This window comes from Onychostruthus taczanowskii, unplaced genomic scaffold (genome assembly GCF_017590055.1).
Source record: "Onychostruthus taczanowskii isolate IOZ18803 unplaced genomic scaffold, ASM1759005v1 scaffold188, whole genome shotgun sequence".
NCBI classification, from domain to species: domain Eukaryota; kingdom Metazoa; phylum Chordata; class Aves; order Passeriformes; family Passeridae; genus Onychostruthus; species Onychostruthus taczanowskii.
Window position 1 is genome coordinate 188,072 of NW_024499106.1, and position 19,923 is coordinate 207,994.

Below are 19,923 nucleotides of genomic sequence, written 5' to 3' on the forward strand. Positions count from 1 at the left end.
CCGGGGGGGGGGGGGCCCCCCTTGTCCCCCCCCCCCCCAAGCCCCGCAGCGCGGAGGGCGGAGGAGGCGGAGCGCGCCACTCTCCTCAGCCAATCCGCGGTGCCAGCGCGTAGATGGACGGGCGCTGCGGCCAATAGGAGCGCGGGGCGGGGGAGCTCGGCCCGCCCCCCGGGCCGGTATATAGGGGGGCGCCCGGGGGCGGCGGTAGCTGGTACTTGCGTCGATTCCTTGCTTGTCGGGACGAGTAACCAAGCCGCAGCCATGGTGAGGGGAGGGGGCTGGAGAAATGCGGGGTGAGCAGGGATAGACAATGAGGTCCTTGATGGAGAGGGCACGCCTCGGGGGGGGTCACGGCACTCCTGGGGTGGTCGCACGTGGTCTCCGGTAGCCCACCGGTGGGGGCGGGGTCAGCCCGACCGTTACCGTTCCCGCGCGCGGGAAGGCGCGCGGCGGGGGGACAGCCCCGAGCCCTGGACCCCCCCCAACCTCACCCCCCCCACCCTAAGCACGAAATTCCCTGTTTTCTCCCCACCCGAGCCCCTGGGCTGGTCCCGCTCCATGGCTCCTGGGGGGGGCTCATGGGGGTCGCCCTCCGCTCCGGATCCCCCCCAAACCCCGGGCTCCGGGGAATGCGCGGAGCAGGTGGCGCGGGGCAGGGAGCGGCCGGGAATGTGCGCGACCCCCCGGGGGTGACGCCATCGGCCCATCCCCGCGGTTTCGGGTCAGCTGGTGCAGTCCCGGCCCCGCTGCTGCGCTCTGTGCTTCCTCTTCCTCCTCCTCCTCCTCCCGACCTCGCCCTGCCCAGGCTGCCCGGCTGGAAAATGTCCTCCCTGGGCGCCATTTGGGAGCAGATGGTGGCAGCTGCGGGGTGGTGGGACCCCCAGAGGCTGCCCACAGGTGGCTGCAGTCTGTTCCCAAACACGGATGTCACCCCATGGCTCCCTCCTCGGATCCTGGGTGGCCCCAGAGAAACTCAGCCACTCGCTGGGGTGGCACAACTGGGGTTTGGGAGTGCTGAGCTTGAGCCCCTGTGAGATCCCTTCATCCCCCCGAGGGCAGGGTAGCAACTCGCAGGAGGGGCAGGATGGGACCCTCGGAGCTGAGCACACTCTGCACTGGAGCTGTTCCCTGGGCTATGGGGGTGTCCCTGTCAACATCAGAGCCAGGGAAGGAGGAGATTTGGAATAGTGGGGACCAGCAATAATCCTGAGGAACCCCAATTCCTGGCTCTGGGGTGTGTAGGGTGAAGGGCACCAAATGGTGCAGGGTATCAGCTCCTGGGGAGTTGGAGCAGGATGGGACCACCACAGCTGAGCAGAGTGGGTGCATCCGGGCAGGATCTGGCCCCATCCAGCCTTGGGGAGAGACCCTCCCCAGCTGGGTGCCAGCGTGGTGCGTGCCGGGGTGGGACAGAGAGGGGACAGAAGAGGTGACCCAGTGGCGTGTGCCCCCGCAGCGCGAGTGCATCTCCATCCACGTGGGCCAAGCGGGCGTGCAGATCGGCAATGCCTGCTGGGAGCTGTACTGCCTGGAGCACGGCATCCAGCCCGACGGGCAGATGCCCAGCGACAAGACCATCGGCGGGGGGGACGACTCCTTCAACACCTTCTTCAGCGAGACGGGCGCCGGCAAGCACGTGCCCCGGGCCGTGTTCGTGGACCTGGAGCCCACGGTGATCGGTGAGCGCGCGGGGGGCGGCCGGCCGGCGGGGCGGGCGCTGGCGGCGGGCGCCGGCTGCTAACGGGGCCCGGGGCTGTCCCCGCAGACGAGGTGCGCACCGGGACGTACCGGCAGCTCTTCCACCCCGAGCAGCTGATCACGGGCAAGGAGGATGCGGCCAACAACTACGCCCGCGGGCACTACACCATCGGCAAGGAGATCATCGACCTGGTCCTTGACCGCATCCGCAAGCTGGTGAGTGTCCTGTGGGGTCTCACCCTGCGGGGGATGTGGGGACAAAGGGAAGCTCCAGGTGTCCCTGGGCAGGTGCTTCTCAGCCCATCAGTGCTTTGGGGCAGAGAGTGGGGTCGTGCAAGGAGAGACCTCCTACCTTCCTGGTGAGACCTGCATGACCCCTGTTGTGCCTCCAGGATCTGGATGGATTTGTTGTGGGTCATGTGTCAGCCTGCAGCACATCCTGGCTCCCTATGGGGTCTGGATCCTCTGACTGATCAGGATCAGCCCCTTCCCCTTGACCCGAATCCCTTTTCTTAGGCCTCTGCAACCCCACTAGCACAGGGTGTGAACCCTGTGCATGGCATATTCCAGGGGTGTGATACAGCTTGTTGGATTCTGTGTCATTTCTGTCCCTGGGAAAACCTTATTTCATCCCTTTTTTAAGGTCATGTGAGGTTTCTCCTTGATCTGGATGCTGATCCTGCTTGACCAACTGCTTATGAGCAGCTGTGCTGAGTATTTAACTCTTGCTGGGGCAGCGCTAGTGGATTGCCCCTTCCCTCAAGCAGATTGTTGGGGTCATAGGAGGAAGCAGCTGAAGGGAAGGGGCAGTTAGGGGTCCCTTCTCCTGAGGGCAGGTCATGCTGAATCACAGGGTGCTGTGGATGGAAGTGGAATGGACAGAGGTGCCCCCAAAAGTTGAGATATTTGGGGGACATATGTGTCTTCCTGGGCAACTCAGCAACTTCAGTAGCAGCTGAAGTTCAGAATTCCTGACAGTTTGCTCTTGTTTTCCCCTTCCCACCTCGCAGGCTGACCAGTGCACAGGGCTGCAGGGCTTCCTGGTGTTCCACAGCTTTGGCGGTGGCACCGGCTCTGGCTTCACCTCCCTGCTCATGGAGCGGCTCTCTGTCGACTACGGCAAGAAGTCCAAGCTGGAGTTCTCCATCTACCCGGCCCCGCAGGTGTCCACGGCCGTGGTGGAGCCCTACAACTCCATCCTCACCACCCACACCACCCTGGAGCACTCCGACTGCGCCTTCATGGTGGACAACGAGGCCATCTACGACATCTGTCGCCGCAACCTGGACATCGAGCGTCCCACCTACACCAACCTGAACCGCCTCATCAGCCAGATCGTGTCGTCCATCACGGCCTCGCTGCGCTTTGACGGAGCCCTGAACGTCGACCTGACAGAATTCCAGACCAACCTGGTGCCCTACCCCCGCATCCACTTCCCGCTGGCCACCTACGCCCCGGTCATCTCTGCTGAGAAGGCTTACCACGAGCAGCTCTCGGTGGCCGAGATCACCAACGCCTGCTTCGAGCCGGCCAACCAGATGGTCAAGTGTGACCCTCGCCACGGCAAGTACATGGCGTGCTGCCTGCTGTACCGCGGGGACGTGGTGCCCAAGGATGTCAACGCCGCCATCGCCACCATCAAGACCAAGCGTAGCATCCAGTTCGTGGACTGGTGCCCCACTGGTTTCAAGGTGGGCATCAACTACCAGCCGCCCACGGTGGTGCCCGGCGGCGACCTGGCCAAGGTGCAGCGCGCCGTGTGCATGCTGAGCAACACCACGGCCATCGCCGAGGCCTGGGCCCGCCTGGACCACAAGTTTGACCTGATGTACGCCAAGAGGGCGTTCGTGCACTGGTACGTGGGGGAGGGCATGGAGGAGGGCGAGTTCTCGGAGGCCCGTGAGGATATGGCTGCCCTGGAGAAGGATTATGAGGAGGTGGGGGTGGATTCTGTGGAAGGGGAGGGAGAGGAGGAAGGGGAGGAATACTAAACGCTGGGTTCCTTCTGTCACTGTCGCATGTCCACGAAATGTCTGCTTCAAACACTTGAGCTTCCTTGTGCACTTCGTGGGGTTTGGCCCCGTGGGCTCGGCCAGGGATATGCTGCCCTCTCGGATGTGATCATGCAGATTTTCCATGTGTCTGTATCGTGTCTGTGAATAAAAGGCTTTAAGAGAAGCTACACTGTGTCGGATACAAACTCTCTGTGTCAGTGCCCGCTCTCCCCCGGGCCGGCTGGCCCCATCCCATGGGAACAGACTGTCCCTATTGTCTTTGCCCAGTGAGGCAGCTGGCATGGTACTGCTGTTACCCGAGCTGCCCAGCCCATCCCTCTGCAGAGCTGGGCGGGGTGAGGACCCCACATCGCTGCCTTCCATAGGGTGTGGCCTCACCCTGGGTTCCGCTGTGCTTCTTCATGAGCTATCGCTGATCCCCCCCAGGGGGGCCGTGCCCTGCCGGGTGCCCCCAGCGCTCGGGAGCCCAGCCCAGCCCCCCGCGGTGATTACCGCGCCCGGGATTAGCCGCGTTCCGGTTTTAGCTCCATCCCTGCTCCTAATCCCGGGGGGCTGCGCTGGGGCCGCCGGCCCGTGGGAGCGGCGGGCGGGCTCAGCCTATCAGCGCGCGGCGCGCCGCGCTTTCACCAATGAGCTTCGCCTCATTCAAGCCCCGGAGCCAATGGGCGGCAGGGGGCGGGGCCTGCCGGGCTCTTTCAGGCCGTGGGGGCGCGGATACTTTGTAACTGCGAGAGGGGGCGGGGCCACGGGAAGGGCGGGGCCACCCACGGCGGCGCTGGGCCGGACCCGGCGGGCTCAGAGCGGCGATTCCCGGCGGTACCGGAGCGGCTGGACCGGCCTGGCGGTACCGGCCTCGGCGTCCTGCCCCTGCCCGTGGCAGCCCTGCCCGGCCCTGCCATGCTGGCCGTAGAATGGCCCCTGTGGAGCAGGACGCGCTGGCCGTGCGGGAGCAGCTCTTCCACGAGAGGGTCCGCGAGTGCATCGTGAGTGAATGGGATTGGCGGGCGGGGAAGGGGCTCGGTGTGGCGGGGAGAGCTGGGAGGGCGGCTGGGAGCTCGCAGCTCTCCGTGGGACAGTCGGGATCGCCGGTGGCAGCTCCACGGCCCGGCTGTGGCAGGGCTCCACACCCCGTGCTTATCGGGGCCAGGGCCGCCGGGGCTGCGTGTGCCCGGCAGATAGCGGGGACCCAGGGCTGGACCCTGCCGAGCCCCTGCCGCGACCCCTCTGCCGGCTCCAGCAGTCCCTGCTGCGCTCCCGTCGTGCTGGGAGTGCTGGGCTGTGCCGGTGTCAGAGCCGGGCCAGCCCCATGCCAGGCTCCTGGCTCTGTCCTTGTCCCCAGGCCAGCAGCTCGGGGTCAGCAGGACTCTACAGAGCTCCCTAAACCTCGGGTACCGCAGAGGGACACAGCTGGGTTTGCTCCTCTGCTCCTGCTGCCACAGGCTCAGGGATGGGGATGACATGGATGTCCCAGTCCTGGCATCTCCTAAAGGCCTTGGCACGGCAGCCCAGTGGGCTGTGACTGGCAGTGCTGAGGCTACCTTGCCACAGCCACATTCGGTGCCTACAGGGAGGAGCTGGTGGCCAAAGCCTGGCAGCTCTGCCCTGGAGCCCCCCAGACCTCCATTCCAGGGAGCTGCATCCCAGCCAGGAGCCCCTGGCTTGGCACACAAAACGTATTTAGCCCAATTTCACTGAGTACAGGAGGAGTTGGGGGTCCCCCCACCAGGCAGAGCATTGGTCTGTGGGGTACAGCCCATGGCAGGAGGGAACTGTGACCTGAGACCCTTCACCGGATGGGAGCAGCAGCAGAAGGACCTGCTGGGTACTGCCCTTCTGGGCCAGCTCTGGGGGCTCCCTGCCCCCCCACGGGCAGACCCTGGGCACCCTCAGGCAGAGCTCAGAGCACCCCCAGGCAGGCAGAAGGGAGGTGCCACCGCTGCTCCCCACTGCACCTGTGCCAAGGTGGAGGATCCAGGCGACCTTTCCTCGTCCTGACGCGTATCCAGAGGGATGAAAGGTCGCCGTGTTCCCTGAACATCTCCTGCGCTGTTCCAGCGGGGGCAGCAGGGACACCGCTGTTCCAGCGGGGGCAGCAGGGACGGCTGTTCTCGTGGCTCTGCCAGCAAGGCCAGGGCTGTGGGATCGGATAGTTCAGGGATGTCCCACGGGGTCACAGATTTGCCAGCACAGGCTGATCCAGATCTTCTTGGGTGGGGTCTCAGCCCCCTCCCCCCAGCCTGGGTGCTGTGCCAGTTTGTGGGCACCCATGTGTGAACGCTGGGTGCAGTCCCCATTGAACAGATAGGTCTGAGCACCGCAGATGTCCTTGGCGCCTGATTCAAGGCTGTTCTCGTGGCTCTGCCAGCAAGGCCAGGGCTGTGGGATCGGATAGTTCAGGGATGTCCCACGGGGTCACAGATTTGCCAGCACAGGCTGATCCAGATCTTCTTGGGTGGGGTCTCAGCCCCCTCCCCCCAGTCTGGGTGCTGTGCCAGTTTGTGGGCACCCATGTGTGAACGCTGGGTGCAGTCCCCATTGAACAGATAGGTCTGAGCACACGGGTGGGGTGTAACCAGGGCCAGGAGTGGAAAAACAAATAGGGTGGAGCTGACAAGCCCCAGGGCTGGCAGCATCACTGGGGTAGAAGCTGGGGTAGGGGAGCTGCCCTCAGGGCATGCCCACACTCCTCTGCCCGCAGATCTGTGCCCTGCTCTTCGCCAGCCTCTACATCCTCTGCCACTTCATCATAACCCACTTTAAGAAGCACACGGATTTCACAGCAGGTAAGAGAGCGGGAGCTGCCAGAGCCAGGCAGCCCTTGAAGCCACATTCAGCCTCCCCAGGGTTCTTCCTCTTCCTCCATTGCTTTTGCCTCCCCCAGCAGCCCCAGTCCCACCACAGCCTGACTGTCCTGACACCAATCGCTGCCCTAGGTGGGAACAAAGCCAGAAATGGGAGGATTTCTGTAGGATTTGGAGTGGGGAGAACTTGGGCAGGGGGAGGCAGCTATGCTCTGGGCAGCCGTACCTCCCCCAGTCCTTTGCTTTGGGATTTTGTCCCCACAGTTCACGATGACGAGGATGCTGCTGTCAACAGGATTGCGTAAGTTCCTGCTTGTCCCCTTCCCTGGTGCTCGGCCTCTTCCTCAGCCAGAACACCATGTCCTGTGGGTGCTGGTGATGCTGGGGGGCAGAGCTGGGCTGTGACACCCAGAGGAACCCTGACCCTGCTTGTCCCTGTGGCAGGTTGGGGCTCTGTACCTTCACCCTGGCTGTGGCACTGGGTGCTGTCCTCCTCCTGCCCTTCTCCATCATCAGCAACGAGGTGCTGCTCTCCTTCCCCCAGAACTACTACATCCAGTGGCTCAACGGGTCCCTCATTCATGGTGGGTGCACAGGGTGACCCTGGGGTGTCCCCAAAATCTGTGGGTCAGGGTTGCCCTGCCTGGGAGCTCACCCCATGCTGTTCCCCTTCTTCCAGGCCTCTGGAATTTGGTTTTCCTCTTCTCCAATATGTCCCTGGTCTTCCTCATGCCCTTTGCCTACTTCTTCACCGAGTCAGAGGGGTTTGCAGGATCCAAGAAGGTGGGTGATCCTTCACTTGTCCCCCCTGTCCCCCTTCTCTGTGACTCCCTGCTAACCCAGCTCCTGCAGGGCATCATGGCCAGGGTGTATGAGACGTCGGTGGTGCTGCTGCTGCTGACGCTGCTGGTGCTGGGCATGGTCTGGGTGGCCTCTGCCATCGTGGGCAACGACGCTGCCAGTCGCCAGTCACTCTACGGTGGGTGAGCTGGGCTCTGCCTGCTCCAGGATCAGACCCTGGCACTGAGTGGAACGAGGGATCTCTGGTGCCACTGGCCTGATCCTGCTGTCTCTGCAGATCTCTGGGAGTATTATCTGCCCTACCTCTACTCCTGCATCTCGCTTTTTGGTGTCCTGCTGCTGCTGTGTAAGTTGTGCCCCCCCACGAGGCCCTGCTGGTGCTCCATCCAAATGGGGTCTGGAGGGGCCATGACTCATGGCTGAAGCCTCCAGGATCCTTCTGAGGGTGTGGGGAGGGGTAGGATGGTGGAGCACCTCCTGTTCAGCCTCTCCTTCCACCACAGTGTGCACCCCCTTTGGCCTCTCCACCATGTTCACTGTCACTGGGAAGCTGCTGGTGAAACCCCGGGTAAGGCATCACCCCACAATCCCTCTGCCCAGCTTTGGGGGTGACAGCCCCCAGGGCTGCCTGGTCACCCACCATGGGCACGGGGAGCCATTCACACACCCCAGCAGCCACTCACAGGCTCCTTATCCTCCCCCAGCTCCTGGAAGACCTGGATGAGCAGCTGAGCTGCACGAGGTTTGAGGAAGCCGCTGTGTCCCACAGGATCCGCTCTGGTGGGTGCTGCTGCTTGGCAAAGGGGAGCACAGAGTGGATTGGGGGGCCCTCTACCCCACCACACAGGAGCTCTCATCCCCCCCTGAGCCCCTTGGGTCTTCCCAAGCAGGCAAAGCTTCCTGCTGGCTGAATCTGGACATGGAGATGCTGCGGGAGCAATTCTTTGCCATCCGGAGCAAGAGGAGGAAGCTGGGTGAGGAGCCTGGCAGGGAGAGGGGACACTGGGTGCCCTCCAGCCTGGCAGGGGGAGGGGACACTGGGTGCCCTCCAGCCTGGCACTGGGAGCACTGGTCCCTGGCAGTCCATGCTCTGTGGAGGGAGGGTGGCTGGGAGATGGGCTGGGGGTTGTTATCCCCCAACCTTGGCACTTTGGGGCCCCCTCAACCTCCTGCCCTGGGGTGGGAGCTGTGCTCCCCTCTCACTGGGCACATCCTCCTCACAGAGCTGCGGCACCGAGCATCGCCCTGGCAGAGGAACCTGGGCTACCCCCTGGCCATGCTGGGCCTCCTGGCACTGACAGTGAGTGGCCCTGGGCTCCCAGGGGAGCTGGGGGTTGTCCCCATCCTCACCACTGCCCTCACTCCCTCCCTGCTCCTCCCAGGGCATCTCCGTGCTCATCGTCTGCTTCCACGTCCTGGAGCTGCTGCTGGACGATGCCGCGATGCCACGGGGCATCCAGGTACCCGGCTGGGGGCATGGGACAGCTCAGGGTCGTGTCCCTGACTGCTCTGGGGACATTCCTCCCCAACCTGCTCCCTCCTCTTCCTGCAGGATGCCTCCCTGGGCCAGGTTTCCTTCTCCATCTTTGGTTCCTTTGGAGCTGCACTGCAGGTTGTCCTCATTTTGTATCCTTCAGGCGGGCACTTGTGTCCCCAGCGATGTCCCCTGTGTCCCCAACACTGTTCCCAGCGCCAGCCCATCCTGTTTTCCTCCTTAACACTCCTTGCAGCTACCTAATGCTCTCCTCTGTCGTGGGCTTCTACAGCTCCCCCCTGTTCACTCGGCTGCTGCCGGAGCGGCAGGACACCCCCCTCACCAAGGTGGGAGCAGCAGGACGGGGCTGGGGGGCTCCTGTGGGGGTGCAAGACCCTGTTCCCCACAGTGTGTGTCCCTGTGCAGTCCCCACGTGGGAGGACAGTGCCAGGCAGGACCCCCCAGTGGTTCCCTGTCAGGCTGGGGGTTCCCTGCAGCAGCAGTGCCCCCCCAAACCTCCTCCTCCTCCCCAGATCATCGGGAACTGTGTCTCCTTGCTGGTGCTCAGCTCAGCACTGCCCGTCTTCTCCAGGACACTGGGTGAGCCTCCCAGAGGGATCAGGGTGATGCCTGGATGGGAATGGCCCCAGATTTGGGGTGCCCTGACCAATGTACCTCACCCTGTGCAGGGATCACCCGTTTTGACCTCCTGGGGGATTTTGGCCGCTTCAACTGGTTGGGGAACTTCTACATCGTCTTCCTCTACAACATGGGCTTTGCTGGGCTCACCACGCTGTGCCTGGTCAAAAGGGTCTCCTGGGCAGTCCAGGCCGAGCTCATCCGTGCCTTTGGTGAGGACAGGGACACGGGAGTGGCTGCTGGGGTGTCCCGTGCCCCCCAGCCTGGCTCTCACACTCTCCCTGTATCCAGGTCTGCACAAGCTGCCGCTGCCCGTGACGCGCTGCCGGACCCGCAGCAAGCCCTGCTAGGGCTGGGGGGACAGGGACGTGTCCCCCCTCTCACTGTGGTGGCCACCAGGGTGGCTGCCAGCCACAGAGCTGGCCCTGATAGCTCCTGGTGCCTCAGGGACATCAGAGCCCCTCAGGGAAAGCTGAGACACCTTTGGGGGTTGCCTCCCCTGCTCTGTCTCAGCTGTTGTGCTACTGAGCCTTGGCCTTGAGCCACATCCCCAAGGGGAGCGGGGTCCCCCCGAGGCTGTGCTGGCTGCAGCCCCCTCACCCCCATTTACATACCTCGTGCAACAATGGCCAGGCCCTGCCCCGACCTCCCCTGGCTGCTCCCTGGGGTCTGGCTGAGTTTTAAATGCTGCCCCACCTGTCCTGACACTGTGGAAGGGGGTCCTGTGCTCAGAGCCACTCCACACTCCACCCCTCTGTCACTCTGGGGCTGTAGGGGGACACTGGTTGTCCCCTGCCCACCCCTGAGGTCTTTGGGGTCCCTAATAGGGGACAGCCCCCCTCTCCAGCTGCTTGATGTGATGAGTATGTCAGGTCTCTGTTACAACAGAACTTGTTTGGAGAAATAAATAGTGACTGGTTTTTATATAAAAATGCTTGAATGTGGGGGTTTTATTCCTCCCGAGGGCAGGGCCGAGTAGGAAGGGGGCAGGGGCGGGGTGTCCCTGCCTTGGGGGGGGTCACAGTCCTGCCCCTCCTTATGGCCCCTATGGGGCCATAATTAACGCTCTTCCTGGTTGGGGTTAACGAGCTTCTTCCAGGCAAGGGCAGCTCCCTGCCCACTGCCCGGGCTGGGCTGAGGGACCCCGGGGGTGTTGGGGGGCTCCGGGAGGCTTCGGGCTATGGGCTGAGTCCCCCACGTGAGGGGCAAAGCAGAGGCTTCACCTCCTGGCACGGAGGGTCGTGCAGCCGGAGCGGAAACTGCCCCGGGAACCGGCCCCCCACCCATCCTGCCCCGGCTGGGGCCGAGCCAGGCCGCCCCCCGCCCCTCCATGGCGGGGGTGGGGGGCCCAGGCCCCCCCTCGCCCCCTCCCGCGGCTGGGGCCGAGCAGGAAGCACAGGAAACCTGGTTTATATTGCAGGAAATGAGGCCATCGGTGCCCGCGATTTCCCCGCGACCTGCTCCCCTCCCAGTCACCCCGGGCTGGCACCGGGGCTGCGGGGAAGCTGTGGGGGGGCCGGGACCCCCGCCTCGACCCACTCCCAACCTTCCAGCACCCCGCTGCTGCCTCCAGCCCTCGCCGGGGCCCGCAGTGCCTTTGGGTGCTTTGCCGGGAGCGCTGGGGTGCTGCGTCCGGGACACGGTCCCGGTCCCGGTCCCGGGGGTGCCCCGCTCCTGGAGGCACTGCTGGAGCCCGGTGTCAGCCCCGGAGCCCGGTGCCAGTCCCGGAGCAGCCCAGCCCCATCCTCAGCGGTACCTGGACCCCTGGCGGAGCCCGGTGCCTCTCCGGGGGTGTCCCGGTCCCGGGGCGCGGAGGGGCCGGCCGAGGCAGGGCAGCCCGGCGGGGGCGGCCCCGGGGGATGTGGCCGCCGCTGCCGCCGCTGCCGGGGGCCGGCTCCGAGGCGGGGCCCGACGGGGCTGCCCAGCTCCGGAGCCGAGCGGCCACGGTGGGGGCAGCCCGGCCGGGGCGGCTGAGGGCGGCGCACGGTGCCGAGCAGCACCCAAGGCAGCCGGTACCGGGGGCTGGGCCAGGAACGGGGACCGGGACCGTGGGTCGGACCGAACAGAGGGGACCGGGGTAGCGCCAGGGAGCGGGTCAGGGGAGCGGGGCTGTGCCAAGGGGACGGAGCAGGTGCGGACAGCGGCGGCACAGCCTTAGAATAACGAGGGTCCCCGGTGCGAGGGGCAGCGGGAGGAGGAGAAGGACCGGGACTGGGAGAGGGGGTCCCCGGTCCCAACAGGCCATGACAGGAGAGGTCCCAGGACCAGAACCGCGGCGTTCGGATGGGATAAGGGGGGGTTTCGGTACCGGAGTGCAGTGCAGGGACCGTGGAGAGGAGGCGGCACCAGAGCGAGGGGTTTAGACGGGAAGGGGGAGCAAGACTGAGATCCCGGTGCCGGTCCCGGCGCAGCCTTAGGAGCCGGGTGCCCAGTGCCAGTGCCAGGGCAGTGCCCGGAGCTGGGTGCCGGTGCCCGGTGCTGGGACGCCGTTCTGCGAGGGCTTTCCCTAAGGCTGGGGCTGTGTCGGGGGCTTCCCGTGACCGGGCTGCAGGCGAGGGGGTGCTGATACCGTGGGCGCGCAACCGGCGGCGCTCCGAGTGGGTGGCGGCACCGGCGGGGGGGGGGGCCCCTGGCCTTCCACGGGGGGGTACGGGGGGGGGGGGTCAGTCATCCCGAGCGGCCACGGATCCCGCAGCAGCGACGGGACCGTGGGTGTGAGAAGGAAACGGAGCCGACCCGCCCCTGGCACCGCGACCATCTAAAAGCCCCGGGGCCACCACACCGGGACCATGCCCACCCCAGCCGCCCGTGCCCCCGGCGACTGAGCGGGACCCGCGGAGGCAACGGGGCCCGGCGGGCGGGATGCCCCGGTGGAGGCCGCTCGCCCTCGTCCTGCTCGGGCTCGCCGCCTGCCTGCTGGCCGCGCCGGTGCTGGGCTGCGGCCCGGGTCGGGGCCCGGTGGGGCGGCGGCGGCTGGGGCGGCGGCAGCTTTCGCCTCTGCTCTACAAGCAGTTCGTGCCCAACGTGCCCGAGCAGACGCTGGGGGCGAGCGGGAAGGCGGAGGGCAAGGTGCTGCGGGGCTCGGAGCGCTTCAGGGACCTGGTGCCCAACTACAACCCCGACATCATCTTCAAGGACGAGGAGAACACGGGGGCGGACCGGCTCATGACCGAGGTGGGGGCTGCGCCCGGCCCGGCCCGGTCCGGCCTCGCTCCCGGGGGCGCGGGGGCGCGGAGGCGGCGGGGGGATGGGCGGGATCACAGCGACCCTCGACAGGGCTCATGGACCTTTCTCAGTCGACGCGCTCAGGGGCTCACGGAGCTTTCCCCGTCGCCACCGATCCTCTCCAGGGCGCACCGATCATCCCGGGGCTTACGGATCCTCCCGAGTGGCACCGACCCTCCCTGGGAGCACGGAGCCTCCCGGGGCACAGGGTCCCTGCCGGGGCCGCCCGGTACCTCAGCCCGGTGTCCCGCTCCCTTCTGTTGTTGATTCGGGACCGTCGGGGATTAACGGGACGGGATGGCACCGAGGGCACGATGAACCGGCGGCTCCACTCCCCCAGCGCCGCCGCGCCCCGGCTCCAAGGACAGCGCGGAGGGGGAGGCCCCGGTACCCCTCTGCTCGGGGGGAATCCGGGGCGGCGGGAGCCCGGGACGCGCCGCGCGCCCGTCGGGATGCTCACGGTTGCCATGGCGAGGGGCGGCCCCGCGGTTGCCATGGCGACGGGGGATGCTGCGAGTGGTCCAGGCGGCGCCGGCAGCTCCCGCGAGCCGGGACGGCGGAGGCGGCGGGGCCGGGGCGGCGGAGCCCGGCGGAGCCGCGGGCGCGGAGCCGGCCCGGGGTGCGGGTGGCTGAAAGGGCCCTTTGTGGCCGCGGCGGCATTCCCGGGGCCTGAGGTCAGCTCCGGGCTGGAAGGCGCCTATTGTGGCCGGGCCGGGCCGGGCCGGGCCGAGCGCATTCCTGCCCCCCCGCCGCCCCGGGCCCGCGCCCCGCACTGCCGCCCCCGCGGCCCCGCGGTCCCGGGAGCCGCTTTGTTGAACGGGGGAGGGGGGGGACACTGGGGCACTGAGGGACGCTGTGACCTCAGCGGCTGCGGGGGGGGGGACGACGGGAGCAACTCCGACCCCGGCACCCCACTGCTGATGGGGAGAGGGACCCCAGAACCGCCCGGGACCCCCTACTCTCCCTGTCAGCCCAGACTCGGTGCTGGTTCAGGGTCAGCTGCCCCCAGCTCTGCTTCACAGCCCCCCCACCAGGTTAATGAGTCACGGCCGTGGCCGCGGGGAAGGTGACACCGTCCCGGTGCCCTTCCTGGTCCCTTGCCTGTTCTGCCCGGCTGCCCGTGCAGCAGCTCCACCACGGGACCCCGGGGCGCGTTAACGTTCAACCCGCATCCAGCCAGGGGGGCAGCTTGGCCCTGACCCTCTCTGCACCCTGGGGGGGCACCCCATCTGCCCCCACAGCACCCCCTTCGGCTTTGCAGGCCTGGTGTCTGTCTGTCCCTGTCTGTTGTGGGGAGGGTGACACCGGTGTCCCCACAGCGCTGCAAGGAGCGCGTGAACTCGCTGGCCATCGCGGTGATGAACATGTGGCCGGGGGTGAAGCTGAGGGTGACAGAGGGCTGGGACGAGGACGGCCACCACCTCCCCGACTCTCTGCACTACGAGGGCCGGGCGCTGGACATCACCACGTCCGACCGTGACCGCCACAAGTACGGCATGCTGGCACGCCTGGCCGTGGAGGCCGGCTTCGACTGGGTCTACTACGAGTCCAAGGCACACATCCACGTCTCTGTCAAAGCAGGTACCACGCAGAAGGGGCTGCCACCAGGGCAGGGGGCTGCCATGCCCATAAACATCCCAGCCCACGGCCCCTGCTGGTCCCCCTTGACGTCCTGGATCCGTGTGGGATTATTGCTCTGGTTGGTGTCCGGCCCCAGCTCGGCTCTCCCTGGTTTACCTGGCTCCCTGATTGGCAAAAACCTCACTTTCCCTTCCAAATTTTGGCCAGAAGGAGACAACGTTGTGGCTCAGCTCCTGGTGAGGGGAATAGCAATGCAGCCCCCAGCCCCACAGCCCCAAAGTTGCTCAGCCAGCAGCTGCCACCCAGTCCAGAAGTGCCAACTGACAGAAAGTGAAAATGGCCATAAATGTCACCGTTGGAGCCCGGAACAAAGGCCGTCAGTGCAGGGTGGACAAAGGGGCCCTGCAGCATTCAGGAGCCACACGCAGGAACTGGGGGAGCTTTGGAAAATACCCGCTTTGTTCCGGGGGTGGTTTGGGGGTCCTGGGGTTGCCGTTTCCCCTCTGGAGGTGGAGGTGGCCCGGTGGGGACACCAACAACTCTCTCCATCCTCCCAGATAACTCGCTGGCCGTCCGCACCGGCGGCTGCTTTCCCGGCCACGCCACCGTGACGCTGCAGAGCGGCGAGCACCGGGGCCTGGCAGAGCTGCGCCAGGGTGACCGGGTGCTGGGCGCCGAGCCGGGCGGGCGCCTGGTGCCCACCGAGGTGCTGCTCTTCCTCCACCGGGACCTCGGCCAGCGTGCCTCCTTCGTGGCCATCGAGACGGCCAGCCCAGCTCGCCGGCTGCTCCTCACCCCGTCCCACCTGGTGTTCGCCGCCCGCGGGGTGGGCAACGGCTCCGCCGCCTTCCTGCCCATCTTCGCCCGCCGCGTGCGCCCGGGCGACGCCGTGCTGGCCCACGGGGCCGGCGGGCAGGGGCTGCGCCCCACGCGGGTGCTGAGGGTCTCTCGGGAGGACGGCGTGGGGGTCTTTGCCCCCCTCACCTCCCACGGCACCTTGCTGGTTAATGGGGTGCTGGCGTCGTGCTACGCCGTCCTGGAGAGTCACCGCTGGGCACACCGGGCGTTCGCCCCCCTCCGCCTCTTCCACGGGCTCCTCTCGCTGCTGCCAGCCCACCCCGAGGTGGGCAACGGGACCGTGCCAGAGGTGGGCATGCACTGGTACTCCCGCCTGCTCTACCGGCTGGCCGGGGGCGTGCTGGGCCACGAGGCCCTGCAGGTGTAGGGGTGACCACCCCCCCCGTTTCTGGCGGGTGATGCCACACACTGGATGCCACACTCGGGGCTCCAGCCCTGGGCACCCCTCGGAGCCGGGGAGGAGGGACAGGGGCACCCCCGGTGCTGTGGGAGGTTGGGGCTCAGCACTGCCCTGGGGCAGGGGGTATGGGGTGGAGTGGCACGGGGTGGCACAGGGGTCTGGCTCAGCCCTGTCCTGTGTCCTAAAGCCCCCCAGACCCCCTGGTATTTATTGCTTTATTAACCACTGCACTGGGGCTGGGGTTGGTGCCTGTCAAACCCCAGCCAGGCAGCACCAGACCCTGCCCTGGGGCCAAATCCAGCTGGGGGGATGCCAAAAACCCCCCGAAACTGAGCACTTGGCAGCAGTTCCTGCCCGTCCCCCTGCTCTGGGTCTGTCCCTGTCACCCTCAGTGCCCCTGTCCCTGCACCACAGGGTGGCTGGATGGGTGTCTGCAGCGGGCACTGGGTGTCTGCCACGGGCACGGGCACCCCGTGCCGGGTCCAACTCTAACCATGCTAACCTCTAACCCTCCCTGCTTGAGAGTTTTATTTTTCTATTTATAAATGGTAATATAAATGTCCCCCATGCCTGCCTGCCCTGGCAGCGGGGCTCACCCCATGGGGCAGGGGGCAGCCTGCTTTTAACCACTTCAGTTAAAAAAAAAAAAAAACAACAAAAAAAACCCAAAAGAAATACTACTATTTAATTGTTTGGGAAAATAAAGAAAGTCTATGGCCCTATTGGAGCTGTGGCTGGGGAGTCTGGAGGGGCTGGAATTGGCCATCCCAGGGGGCTGGGGGTCTTGGGGCTGGAGTATCCCAGGGTCTGGGGGTCACTGGGGTGGGAGTCAGGTATCCTGAGCAGCTGGGGTATCTTGGAACTGGGTAGGGCATTGCAGGGGGCTGGGGGAACCCTGGGGTTTGACATCCTGGGGCTCTGGGGGTCCTTGGTGCTGGAGTAGGGAGCTCAGTTCTCTACTCCCTTTCTGGCCCCCAAATGGGCAAAAATCTCACTTTCCCCTCCGAATTTTGGCCAGATGGAGATAACCTCGTGCCTCGGCTTCTGGTGAGGGGAACAGCAATGCAGCCCCCAGGGGTTGGGGTATCCCCAGGGGGGTGTGGGTCCCTGGGGCTGGGCACTGCAGGAAAATGGGGCATTGCCAGGCTGGGGGTCCCTGAAGATTGAGTCGGGCATCACCAGAGGCTGAGGATCCCTGGGGCAGGGGTCAAACATCCTGAAATATCCCCGGGGGGCTGAGGGTCCTGGTGCTGGGGGAGGCAGCGATGGGGATCTCGGGGAGCAGGAGCGGTTTGATGGGTGTGGTGTTCCCGGGTGTCTCCGGGCCGGGACAGGTGGTGGGGTGGATTGAGGAGGAGTGGGGGGGATGGGGAGGGGATGGGGGGGGGTCAGGACCAGGACACTCCGCCCCTCCCCCCCATTCCCGCTCCCACGCGTGACCACCACGTGGCCACGGCCCTTCCCTCCGTTTTCATGAATGGAGAGCCCCTCCGGCCAAGGCGCATGCGCCGCCTCTTAGCCCCGCCCCCTCCTCCCAGCGCAGCCAATGGGAGTGGGCGGGCGGTGTTGTGGTCACGTGCGGCCGCCGCTGTAGTGGCGGCAGCCCCGCCCCCCGGCACGGCGGGCGTTTTATTGCGCTGTTTGCCGCGCCCGCCCGCGCCGGCCCCGCCGAGTCCTCCTCCTCCGTTACCGAGCCCCGGGTCCGTGCGGGGGGACTCGGCCTGGGGGTGCCCTGTCCTCCGGGGGTCCCTGCCCGAGGGTGTCCTGCCCTCCGGGGGTCCTGCCCGGGGGGTACGTGAGAGCGGGGCTGCTCCACTAGGGATTACCGGGAACGGCGGGCGCACCGGAGGGGCTCAGCACGGTTGGTCCCCACCCCCAGGTGGGGGTTTGGGGCCGGTTTCAGCCCTCCCGGGACCCCTTGTGGCCCCGGGGCTGTGTCCCCTGGAGCCGCACCGGGAAGGAGTTCCCGTTTTTCCGTCCCTCCGGTGATGCCGGGACCACCCAGCCGTGTCGTTTCCCCCCTCCCCCGGTAAAACCTCCCTGCCCCGCCATTCGTGGAGGCCTGTGAGCCCACGGTGGAGAGCAGTGATCCCGGGTGGGTGGGTGGGGGGGCTGCCTGCCCGGGGTCTCTCTTCCCGATGCCCCTGTGGGACCCCAGGTGACGAGGACAGACGTGTCCCCACTTCTGTGGGGGTGGCTTGTGCCCCAAAACCTTGTGCTGGATGCTGAGGTGCCCCTGGAATGAGGTGGAAGAGGGTCTGAGCCTTGAGGGGATGATTTGGGGGTCCCAGGCAGCCCCCCCTGACGTGGTGGTGGTGGGCAAGGAGAAGTTCCCTCTGCAGCTGGGCAGGTAATGCTGGGGCAGTTTGGGGGGGTCTGGGGGGGTCTTGTGGGGCTGCTGCCCTCCCAGCCTGCGGTGACAAAAGTCCTGCCACACTCCTTCATCATCAGCATCCTGGTGACATCCCTGGGGAACCCCTGAGACTTGGGGACATCACTTGGGACAGGGAGGACCCCTCTGAGTCCCCTGGGACAGGGAGGACACCTCGGTGGGATGATGTGCCTCGATGTCCCCTTGTCCCCACGGCTTCCAGGCGGTCAAACCCTCCACAGCAAGCTGGGGGAGGACATGGCAGGTCCCTCTTGGGGAGGGGGTGCCAGGGTGGTCCGTGCCCTGATCCTCCCAGTGCCCGTGGTGCTGCTGGGGAACAAGGCAGACCTGGCCCTGCAGAGGTGAGCGGGGGTCCGGGGGGGTCTGGGGTCCCACGTGTGTGTCCCAGTGGCACATCCTGCCTGTCCCCAGCTGGGAGGTGAGGACAGATGGAGGGAAGAAGCTGCTGGAGTTGTGGGGGGCCATTTTCCTCGAGTCCTCAGCCCAGGAGATGGGGCACAGAGCCCACCCGGACCCCCAGTGTGCTGGCAGTGATGTCCCCTCATGCTCAGGTGACCGGGGGGTCTTCACGAAGCTCACTGAGGAGCTGCACAACTCCTGTGGCAGACCCACCAGCCTGCTGCGACCCTGGGGTGGGGCAGACCCTTCCCCAGGACCCTCACCCTCGAACACAAGGGAGAAAAGGAGGAAAAGCAGCTTTGGGGCAGCCAAACTCCTGCTGCGGTTGGGAGCCCCTCGCTCTGGGGCTCACAGGGGGGCTGGCAGCAGGCTGGGGGGGTTCTGGCCCGGCCAGGAGCCCCCCAGTTCATCACTGCTGCCCCCCACACACGCACAAGGACAGGTCGGGGCCGTTCCTGCTCCGGCAGCCAGGGCTCAATGCGGGTGTTGTTCCCAGCGTGGGGCCGGACCCGTGGGAGTCGGGGCTGAAACAATTAAACTTTGTTTTGTCTCTAAACCCCTGGATCGGGGGGGCTGTTCCTTGCTGGGGGGGGGGGGGGCTCCTTCCAACACCCCAGCACGGGGGTCCCTCCAACCCTGGATGTGCTCCCATGAGCCCCCTCCTCATGGGACTGAGCACCCCAAGAGCCTCACTGGGACTCTTGAGGGGGTTTTCAGCCCTGTCCCCCCCCCATTTTATTCCCTGAGAACTTCAGCTTTTGGTTCATGAGCGTGGGGGGGCTCTGGCTGCGGTTCCCCTTGTGGCTTATCTCCACCCAGTCGGGCTAATTGTTGCTAATTAGCCAATTATGGTAGTAAAGAGAAGCAGGAGCTGCTGGGGGGGTGTGAAGTGCTTTTGGGGTGCTGGGGCCAGGGTAGGGGGGTCCGGGGGGCTGCACCCCCTCAACTGCCCTCCCAGATCGCTGGGTCTGGGGGTTTGGGCTCCCGGGGACCCTGGGTCTGACCCCCCCCCCCTCCCCGGAGCTGGGGGTCCCGGGGGTGTTGATGTGGCCCCAAACGGGGGGTACCGGCCCCGTGTACCCCCTTAGGGTCCGGGGGAGCAGGACCGGCTGCTCCGAGGATACCGGAACCGGGCCTGCGTGCTGCAGGACCGTGGCTCAGCAGCAGCACGCGGTGGCAGTGAGCGAGCGGGGACCGGGACCGGGCATGGCGGCTGCTACCGGGGATTCCCGGACCGGTGCAGCCACTACTCCAGGGACACCGGCAGCGGGCACAACAGCTCTTCCGGATACACCGGGACCTACCCCGGCGGCTCCTACGGGGAAACCTGGGACCGGGCACATCGGCTGATGACGGAGACACCGACCCGGGACACCGTGGGCGATCTCGCTCCCACCGGCTTCTCGGGAGACCCGGCTCCCACCCTCCCTTTCTCTAACCCCCATGGCGGTCCGGGAGACCTTCCTCTATCCATCCCCGGGGCCGCCCCGGTGCCGGTGCCGCTCGGGGGGCGGAGCCTCTGTCGGCCGGCCCCGCCCCCTCGGTGCCCACGTGCGCTCCCGCCCCGGCGCCGCCGGGGTTAAGCGCGGCGGAGGGATCTCCCCCCCCCGCCCCGCCCGGCAGCGTGCGCTGCGGCCGCG

The 19,923-nt window shown here is 66.4% G+C and overlaps 3 protein-coding genes across 7 annotated transcripts in view; all 3 read left to right on the forward strand.

Moving 5' to 3' along the window:
• The window catches only part of LOC121334288 (tubulin alpha-1B chain), a 9,468-nt gene extending 5,592 nt beyond the window's left edge, over positions 1-3,876 (forward strand). For 3 of the 4 annotated variants that reach the window (XM_041401264.1, XM_041401266.1, XM_041401267.1), the window contains 3 exons: positions 1,457-1,679; positions 1,766-1,914; positions 2,709-3,876. In XM_041401264.1, the coding sequence (XP_041257198.1) occupies positions 1,457-1,679; positions 1,766-1,914; positions 2,709-3,689 (1,353 nt within the window). In that variant the 3' untranslated portion in view covers positions 3,690-3,876. Of the gene's footprint in view, positions 1-142; positions 265-1,456; positions 1,680-1,765; positions 1,915-2,708 lie in introns of those variants that run through there. The other variant, XM_041401265.1, reaches the window with a different exon arrangement.
• A 606-nt stretch (positions 3,877-4,482) lies between these two features.
• Positions 4,483-10,323, forward strand: LMBR1L (limb development membrane protein 1 like). 2 transcript variants are annotated; one of them, XM_041401222.1, is made up of 17 exons: positions 4,483-4,696; positions 6,412-6,496; positions 6,779-6,815; positions 6,959-7,098; positions 7,194-7,297; positions 7,367-7,493; positions 7,593-7,661; positions 7,819-7,883; positions 8,020-8,095; positions 8,206-8,289; positions 8,539-8,615; positions 8,698-8,775; positions 8,868-8,941; positions 9,046-9,136; positions 9,323-9,389; positions 9,479-9,640; positions 9,720-10,323. In XM_041401222.1, exons 1-17 carry the CDS (start codon positions 4,625-4,627, stop codon positions 9,776-9,778), a joined length of 1,467 nt encoding a protein of 488 aa, XP_041257156.1. In that variant the 5' UTR covers positions 4,483-4,624; the 3' UTR covers positions 9,779-10,323. The 2 variants fall into 2 exon arrangements, with proteins under 2 accessions (XP_041257156.1, XP_041257155.1); XM_041401221.1 differs by having other exon boundaries at positions 9,323-9,640.
• Positions 10,324-12,075: 1,752 nt separating this feature from the next.
• Positions 12,076-16,138, forward strand: DHH (desert hedgehog signaling molecule). Its single transcript, XM_041401225.1, has 3 exons — positions 12,076-12,602; positions 13,973-14,234; positions 14,792-16,138. The coding sequence occupies exons 1-3, from the start codon at positions 12,291-12,293 to the stop codon at positions 15,457-15,459; spliced, it is 1,242 nt and encodes a 413-aa protein (XP_041257159.1). The 5' UTR covers positions 12,076-12,290; the 3' UTR covers positions 15,460-16,138.
• The last annotated feature ends 3,785 nt before the right edge of the window (positions 16,139-19,923 follow it).